The sequence below is a fragment of the Macrobrachium rosenbergii genome, chromosome 59 (assembly GCF_040412425.1).
Source record: "Macrobrachium rosenbergii isolate ZJJX-2024 chromosome 59, ASM4041242v1, whole genome shotgun sequence".
NCBI lineage: Eukaryota > Metazoa > Arthropoda > Malacostraca > Decapoda > Palaemonidae > Macrobrachium > Macrobrachium rosenbergii.
Window position 1 is genome coordinate 23,222,724 of NC_089799.1, and position 8,386 is coordinate 23,231,109.

At 38.5% G+C, this 8,386-nt stretch overlaps 2 protein-coding genes across 2 annotated transcripts; both read right to left on the reverse strand.

Moving 5' to 3' along the window:
* Window positions 1–350: 350 nt before the first annotated feature.
* LOC136837604 (acanthoscurrin-1-like) lies at window positions 351–2,762 on the reverse strand. Its single transcript, XM_067102481.1, has 3 exons — window positions 2,685–2,762; window positions 1,342–1,446; window positions 351–752 (listed from the first exon to the last, which is right to left on the reverse strand). Exons 1-3 carry the CDS (start codon window positions 2,760–2,762, stop codon window positions 351–353), a joined length of 585 nt encoding a protein of 194 aa, XP_066958582.1.
* Window positions 2,763–5,262: 2,500 nt separating this feature from the next.
* Window positions 5,263–7,575, reverse strand: LOC136837605 (acanthoscurrin-1-like). The gene is made up of 3 exons (XM_067102482.1): window positions 7,552–7,575; window positions 6,256–6,360; window positions 5,263–5,664 (listed from the first exon to the last, which is right to left on the reverse strand). Exons 1-3 carry the CDS (start codon window positions 7,573–7,575, stop codon window positions 5,263–5,265), a joined length of 531 nt encoding a protein of 176 aa, XP_066958583.1.
* Between the last annotated feature and the right edge of the window lie 811 nt (window positions 7,576–8,386).

Below are 8,386 nucleotides of genomic sequence, written 5' to 3' on the forward strand. Positions count from 1 at the left end.
TATAGTTGAAATTAACTGAAAATCCTTAGAAATTTTCATTCCTTTCAGCAATATTTAAGTCTTAAATGATCTGTAATTTACACATACATCTGAATATTCTTTTCATTCAACATGACTCACGAAGGCAAATTACTACTTTGGAGTTGTATTTCTGTATTTACAAATATAGACATTTTTTAGGCGAAAATATAACCATTTTCTGGAATAAAATAAATCTCAACTTAATTCGTAGGGATTCCTGGACAGCATTATGAGTTTAAAAATCATTTTTTTTTTCACACAAGAAAGGTAGAACAAAATGAAGTGTGGAATTCCGTTTTATTTTATAATTACTATAACGTTACAATCCATTATCCATATCGGCGACCACCACCGAATCCACCTCCGAAGGAACCACCTCCAAATCCTCCTCCGTGACCACCACCGAAAGAGCCGCCTCCAAAGCCACCTCCTTTACCGCCTCCGAAACCGCCTCCAAATCCTCCTCCATGACCACCACTGAAAGAGCCGCCTCCTAAACCGCCGCCTCCAAAACCGCCGCTTCCATATGATCGTCCTCCGAAGGATCCACCGCCAAAGCCGCCTCCATGACCGCCACCTCCGAATCCACCTTTACCACCTCCGAATCCACCTCCTCCAAATCCGCCTCCTCCGAATCCACCTCCTCCAAATCCACCTCCTCCGAATCCGCCTTTACCACCTGCGTGACACATGGCCACGACTGTGGCTACGACGGTGATCAGCAGAAGTTTCTGGAAAAAGGAAGACGGAAACTGACTCCTTTTTGTGACGAAAAACAATATCGTGAATTTCATTCAGGGGAAAAAAAATCGATAATTTGTTGTGACGAACAGAGTGAACATTCTCATCCATTTCAGTGTGTGATATAAATATAGGTGTTTAATTACGTTATATAAAATTTCAGCACTTCTCTAATTATGACCGTTGCAGTTTCATTGCTTTGCAGATTTTCTCACAACCTCGACATAAGATATTGGTGTCGAAAGCAACCTGTGATCAGGCTGAGCACATAGCCTTACATAAATATATTATAAGAATGACCTCATAATATCACAAGTTATGAAAAAAAGAACGAATCTATTTTACCCCTCTCTTTTATTACCAAGAAAATTGCTTAAAGATAAATGAATGATATTTCAGTGTTTTCTTTAGTATCTTCCAATTTCGTGAGTGAGCTCGAAATTTTTCGTGATATTTATAAAAACAGAAAATTCAGCAACTGTACGGAGCAAACTTAAACTTACAGTATATATATCACGAATAGAAACTATGAAAGCATCTGTAGTACAAGTATGTGAAATGTAGAAGAATATTGCTTACCATAATTTGGAACAGTGCCTGCTCGGGGGAAGGAAACACTGGAACTGTGCCTTGAGCTGTCTCGGTCTGCGCTTTTATACTCTTTTTGAGGGAACCTTCCGTGACCTTAAAGCAGTGAGACCATGAAAAAGACGTTATAATCATTTACATTGCTATCTTTATCGATTAAAAAAATGGCTTCCTTACTGGTAATTTTTGCTACGCCAATCACTCAATGGAACTGAAATGATTTGCAAAGGAACAACTTATTTTCACATGATACAGGATTATCTATATTTCTGGTATTAGTAATAGTTATCTGTGAGATTCTGTTTTTTCATTTTAATTTCTGTGTCTATTTCCACGTTCTGTTTACGAATATTCGGTATTCCTGTAGTGGCCACTATGGTTAATAATGCGCTTGGAACTAACAACTTTATCCTTAAAGGCTTGCTGAGATACTCGAATGCTTAGCCCTAAAACAGAAAAGTCTGGTAAGGAGTATTAACCAAAACTTGAACCTACATGATCACATATATGGTTATACAAATAGACTCTGCTTTATGTCTTTATTAAATTGCAGTGAATGACTTTTGAAAGTCACTAGATGCAAGTAAACGCTTAATATCTTTATAGCCTCAAGGTCAACATAAAAGATGACCTCAGGTCGGGACGTGAAGTTTTGGGCTGCCATGGAGCAAGAGCCCGTGCCAGCACAGTATCGGATTAATCTAAAACGAACGAACTCGCGGAACGTGAAAAAAAATCTACCAACAATGATTAAGTGGATACCATTGGTTGTATGGCTGTTGGTTGATGGATACCTTAATGTCCTATAGATAACTGAGAACATCTTAAAAGCTACCTCAGTATAAACTTTATACCGACATCTTGTGGACGACCGAGATGTAATGAAGATCTGTCCCACGAATGCTGACCCCTAAACTAAAGCAGACAAGAGAGGAAACTTTGAAGAACCTTTTGATTCTCTTCAGGAATCAAGTAAACAATTTCAGCAGAAAATAATTAACACTGTGTGAGCCACATATTCACCACTGAGCCAGAATCAAAGATTCCAGTCTATCGACGAATTGGCCTCCCAGATAATTCAAGCAAGTAAAATATGTCGCCAAGACGATGTCCTCTGGGTTTTACGACTCTGAGGGTGTTATAAGTACTGACTTCTTTGAAAAAGATTAAATTGATTGTGATGATTGTAAAACCACAAGAAACTTACGAGAGGGCATGCGGATGTTCCATGCTAAAGCTCCTGTCCTAACAGTGAAAGTTGCGATAGCTGAAACTGCCAACAGCATCATACAATCCTTGCCTCTTGCCCCCCAGTAGCAACCTGGTGTTCTGACCTCTATCCTTTCCACAAGCTCCAATTTCTTGTCCCTAGTCAGCCAGTGAGAATGAAATTCGATCTCTTTCCCTCTCATCATTAGGAGAGGAATATTTCATTAGCAGACAGATAATAAAGTATGCTAAATAAGCCACACAGAAAATGGTCCCAGTGCGTTTTAGCAACGTATTTCCTATTACTCGAACGGAAACTTGGTGAATTCATAAGCAGAGTCTCACTGGTGTTAACCAGAAAATGATGGAATATCAAATCAGCCCTACCAATGGCATACAGTGACATACCAAGGAGATGGTGAACAACCCGTTGATCGTAATTTTTAATGACTACAACCATTCTTCGTTGCTTGCTTGGTCTTCGTGACTATACGGCGCTTGTTGACCGAATGCCCCAACTTCCGTGACTAAAGTATTTATTAATTAAGAGGCTGCTTAAAGCCAGTCATAGCTTCCTCTTTTAGATTTACAATGGGTCGTTACATATAAAACAAGTAAAAAAATGCGCTAGGTTTCTTTGGCGCAATCGAGTTTTCTGTACAGCCGCTACAGCGTATAATCAAGGCCACCGAAAATAGCTGTCGCTTTTGGTGGCCTCGGTATAATGCTGTTCGAGCAGCGGCCCATGAAACTTTAACCACGGCCAGGTGGTGGCCTATCCTATATCATTGCCAAAAGCACGATTATGGCCAACTTTAACCTTAAATAAAATAAAAACTACTGAGGCTAGGGGTCTGCAATTTGGTATTGATGATTGGAGGGTGGATGATCAACATACTAATTTGCAGGACTCTAGCCTCAGTAGTTTTTAAGACCTGAGAGTGGACAGACAAAGTGAGGACAGAATAAAGCGCGGACGGACGGACCAAGCCAGCACAACAGTTTTCTTTGACAGAAAACTAACTAGTGGCGTTTTTAGGTGTCTTGAGGATGGTGATTTTGTTTTCAACATATAATTCATATTTAGTTATTACCAACTTTACTAGATTATATGTCAGTTTTCTGTGGATATAATCGGTAAAAGCATTAAATGAGCATGGATGAATTAAGTAAATGTTATTTTTTATTACCAAGGTTTCCCTCTCTTCGATGACATCATCTATAGTTAGAACCCAGTTGTTGGGTGGTTGTTAGGTTAACACTGCCGTTATCTTCATTTGATTATGTTTGGTATGAGAATTCTTAATAAGGCTAACATCTTCCTCCTGAATGAGTTATACATGCCAAGGGTTTAGAACTAGGAAAGATCTGAGTCTTCTTCCGCGAACTATAAAGAGAAATCTTTGAACACCTGAAAATCATAAATTTTCAGTTAGTGGCGCTTGTCTTTATTTATTTTTTTATTTTTTATTGTATCCCATTTGATTTCATTTCTGAAATAATTGAGGCCCTACCACCGTATTAGTGCACAAAGCTTAAATACTGATGTAGTAGGAAGTACCCTGAATTTTCTCAGGAACAAAGTTACACTTACCAAAATTCTATCTTTATTTAGCCATCGTCAATTTACATTCATTGTCCGTTTTTGTATCTCAAAAAAATTGTAATATCCTATTGAGCTTTGAGCTTACAGCTACGTTTATTTTACGACCAACTTTAAACTAGAAAGAGGCTTCATATCTATACTTCCTATCGTTCGTTGTCCTTTATTAGCATCTGACATTTCCTACCAAGACAGAGGGAAATAATACCACTATTTTTTCGGTAGATGAAACCTATTCACATGGAACAAGCACACAGGGGCCATTGAATTGAAATTCAAGCTTCCAAAGCATGTTGGTTTCAACCTCCTACCGCAGACCCCACACTGCGGCAGTAACTGATCATGATACACAGCCAGTGATTTTTTTCATTGCCCTGGTGAAGCTCGAACTCGCGACATCTGAGCTGCATATCACGACACTAGCCACCAAACCAGCGGACCAGTAAAGAGAAAACTATAACCTGCAATAAGCAGAGAACTGACATATCAGGAAGGAGTTTTCTTTGAAAGTGCTTCCTTGTTCTTGTATAATGAAATGTTCTGTGCTTTTCATTTATCTAATAGCCTCAAAAAAATGTGAGAGTATTACTTTTCTTTAATTATTTTCGCAAGTTAATTAATGTCTGTTAGAGTATGAAACTGCCCACTCACTTTCCTATATGTCTTTAATAAAGAAATTAATGAAAACAAAGAAATCGCTCTTAGATGTTTTTCCGAATGTTGTCATATCTCAAACATTAATGAAATATGAGGCAGTATAGTTGAAATTAACTGAAAATCCTTAGAAATTTTCATTCCTTTCAGCAATATTTAAGTCTTAAATGATCTGTAATTTACACATACATCTGAATATTCTTTTCATTCAACATGACTCACGAAGGCAAATTACTACTTTGGAGTTGTATTTTTACAAATATAGACATTTTTTAGGCGAAAATATAACCATTTACTGGAATAAAATAAATCTCAACTTAATTCAAAGGGATTCCTGTACAGCATTATGAGTTTAAAAATCATTTTTTTTTTCACACAAGAAAGGTAGAACAAAATGAAGTGTGGAATTCCGTTTTATTTTATAATTACTATAACGTTACAATCCATTATCCATATCGGCGACCACCACCGAATCCACCTCCGAAGGAACCACCTCCAAATCCTCCTCCGTGACCACCACCGAAAGAGCCGCCTCCAAAGCCACCTCCTTTACCGCCTCCGAAACCGCCTCCAAATCCTCCTCCATGACCACCACTGAAAGAGCCGCCTCCTAAACCGCCGCCTCCAAAACCGCCACTTCCATATGATCGTCCTCCGAAGGATCCACCGCCAAAGCCGCCTCCATGACCGCCACCTCCGAATCCACCTTTACCACCTCCGAATCCACCTCCTCCAAATCCGCCTCCTCCGAATCCACCTCCTCCAAATCCACCTCCTCCAAATCCGCCTTTACCACCTGCGTGACACATGGCCACGACTGTGGCTACGACGGTGATCAGCAGAAGTTTCTGGAAAAAGGAAGACGGAAACTGACTCCTTTTTTGCGACGAAAAACAATATCGTGAATTTCATTCAGGGGAAAAAAATCGATAATTTGTTGTTACGAACAGAGTGAACATTCTCATTCATTTCAGAGTGTGATATAAATATAGGTGTTTAATTACGTTATATAAAATTTCAGCACTTCTCTAATTATGACCGTTGCAGTTTCATTGCTTTGCAGATTTTCTCACAACCTCGACATAAGATATTGGTGTCGAAAGCAACCTGTGATCAGGCTGAGCACATAGCCTTACATAAACATATTATAAGAATGACTTCATAATATCACAAGTTATGAAAAAAGAGAACGAATCTATTTTACCCCTCTCTTTTATTACCAAGAAAATTGCTTAAAGAGAAATGAATGATATTTCAGTGTTTTCTTTAGTATCTCCCAATTTCGTGAGTGAGATCGAAATTTTTCGTGATATTTATAAAAACAGAAAATTCAGCAACTGTACGGAGCAAACTTAAACTTACAGTATATATATCACGAATAGAAAACTATAAAAGCATCTGTATTACATGTATGTGAAATATAGAAGAATATTGCTTACCATAATTTGGAACAGTGCCTGCTCGGGAGAAGGAAACACTGGAACTGTGCCTTGAGCTGTCTCGGTCTGCGCTTTTATACTCTTTTTGAGGGAGCCTTCCGTGACCTTAAAGCAGTGAGGCCATGAAAAAGACGTTATAATCATTTACATTGCTATCTTTATCGATTAAAAAAATGGCTTCCTTACTGGTAATTTTTTGCTATGCCAATCACTCAATGGAACTGAGATGATTTGCAAAGGAACAACTTATTTTCACATGATACAGGATTATCTATATTTCTGTTATTAGTAATAGTTATTGGTGAGATTCTGTTTTTTCCTTTTCATTTCTGTATTTATTTCCACGTTCTGTTTACGAATATTCGGTATTTTTGTAGCGGCCACTATGGTTAATAATGCGCGTGGAACTAACAACTTTATCCTTAAAGCCTTGCTGTGATACTCGAATGCTTAGCGCCTAAAAAGGGGAAAAAAAGTGCCTGGTAAGGATTCTTAACCAAAACATTTTGAACCTACATGATTACATATATGATTATACAAATAGACTCTGTTTTATGTCTTTATTAAATTGCAGTGAATGGCTTTTGAAAGTCACTAGATGCAAATAAACGCCTAATATCTCAATCGGCTCAAAGTCAACATAAAAGATGACCTCAGGTCGGGACGTGAAGTTTTGGGCTGCCATGGAGCTAGACCCCGTCCCAGCATAGGATCAGCTTAATCTAGAACGAACGAACGCACCGGACGTGAAGTAAACCAATCTACCGACGATGATCAAGAGGATACCATTCATTTTATGGCTTTTGGTTGATACCTTAATGTCCTATAGATAGGTGAGACCTCCTGCTGAAGTGCTAGCTCAGTAAAAACTTTAACCGACATTTTGTGGACGACCGAGATGTAAGGAAGATCTGTCCCACGAATGTTGACCCCTAAATTACGGGAGAGAAAACTTTGAAGAACCTTTTGATTTGTTTCAGGAATCAAGTAAATAATTTCAACAGAAAATTATTAACCCTTTTTGAGCCGCATATCCACCACTAAGCCAGAATCAAAGATTCCAGTCAATCGGCGAATTGCCCTCCCAAATAATTCAAGCAAGTAAATCTGTCGGCAAGACGGCGGCCTTTTGGTTTTAGGACTCTGAAGGTATTATGAGTATTGACTTCTTTGAAAAAGATTAAATTGATTGCGATGACTGTAAAAAGCACATGAAACTTACGAGAGGGCATGCGGATGTTGTATGCCAGAGCTCCTGTCCTAACAGTGAAAGTTGCGATAGCTGAAACTACCTACAGCATCATCGAATTCTTGCCTCATGTCCCCAAATACCAACCTGGTAATCTGACTTCTGTCTTTTGCCCAAGCTCCGATTTCTTCCCCCTAGTCACCAATAGGAATGAAATTTGATCTCTTTCTCTCTCTTCCTTAGGAGAGGAATATTTCATTGGCAGACGGATAATGAAGTACGCTAAATACGACACACAGAGAATGGTCCCAGTGCGTTTTAGCAACATATTTCCAATTACTTGAATGGGAACAAGAGAAACTTGGTGAATTCATAAGCAGATTCTCATTTGTATTAACCAGAAAATGATGAAATATCAGATCAGCCCTTCCACTGGCATACAGTGACATACCAAGGAGATGGTGATCAAACCGTTGATCGTGATTTTTAATGGCTATGGAGTCCAGGACATTCTTCGTTGCTTGCTTGGTCTTCGTGATTATACGGCGCTTGTTGACTGAATGTCCCAGCTTCCGTGACTAAAGAACCCATTTATTTATTAAGAGGCTGTTTAAAGCTAGTCATAGCTTCCTCTTTTAGGAGTATAAAGGATCGTAACATATAAAACTAGTGGTGTTTTTAGGTGCCTTGACGATGGTGATTTTGTTTGCGAACATATAATTCATATTTAGTTATTACCAACTTTACTAGATTTTATGTAAGATTCTGTGGATATAATCGGTAAAGCAATTAAATGAGTATGAATGAATTAAGTAAATGTTTTTATTTTTTTAACAGGGTTTTCCTCTCTTCGATTGCATCACCTACAGTTAAAACCCAGTTGTTGGGTGGTTGTTAGGTTAACACTGCCGTTGTCTTCACTTGATTATTTTTGGTATGAGA

What these genes read in the sequence shown, in the direction of transcription:
- LOC136837605 (XM_067102482.1), bottom strand. Translation starts at nt 7,575, where the DNA reads ATGAGGCAAGAATTCGATGATGCT. An exon ending in GGCAAGAATTCGATGATGCT is followed by an intron (nt 6,361 to 7,551) that starts GTAGGTAGTTTC and finishes CACTGCTTTAAG; the next exon opens with GTCACGGAAGGCTCCCTCAA. An exon ending in AGGCACTGTTCCAAATTATG is followed by an intron (nt 5,665 to 6,255) that starts GTAAGCAATATT and finishes TCCTTTTTCCAG; the next exon opens with AAACTTCTGCTGATCACCGT.
- LOC136837604 (XM_067102481.1), bottom strand. Translation starts at nt 2,762, where the DNA reads ATGAGAGGGAAAGAGATCGAATTTCATTCTCACTGGCTGACTAGGGAC. An exon ending in AGCTTGTGGAAAGGATAGAG is followed by an intron (nt 1,447 to 2,684) that starts GTCAGAACACCA and finishes CACTGCTTTAAG; the next exon opens with GTCACGGAAGGTTCCCTCAA. An exon ending in AGGCACTGTTCCAAATTATG is followed by an intron (nt 753 to 1,341) that starts GTAAGCAATATT and finishes TCCTTTTTCCAG; the next exon opens with AAACTTCTGCTGATCACCGT.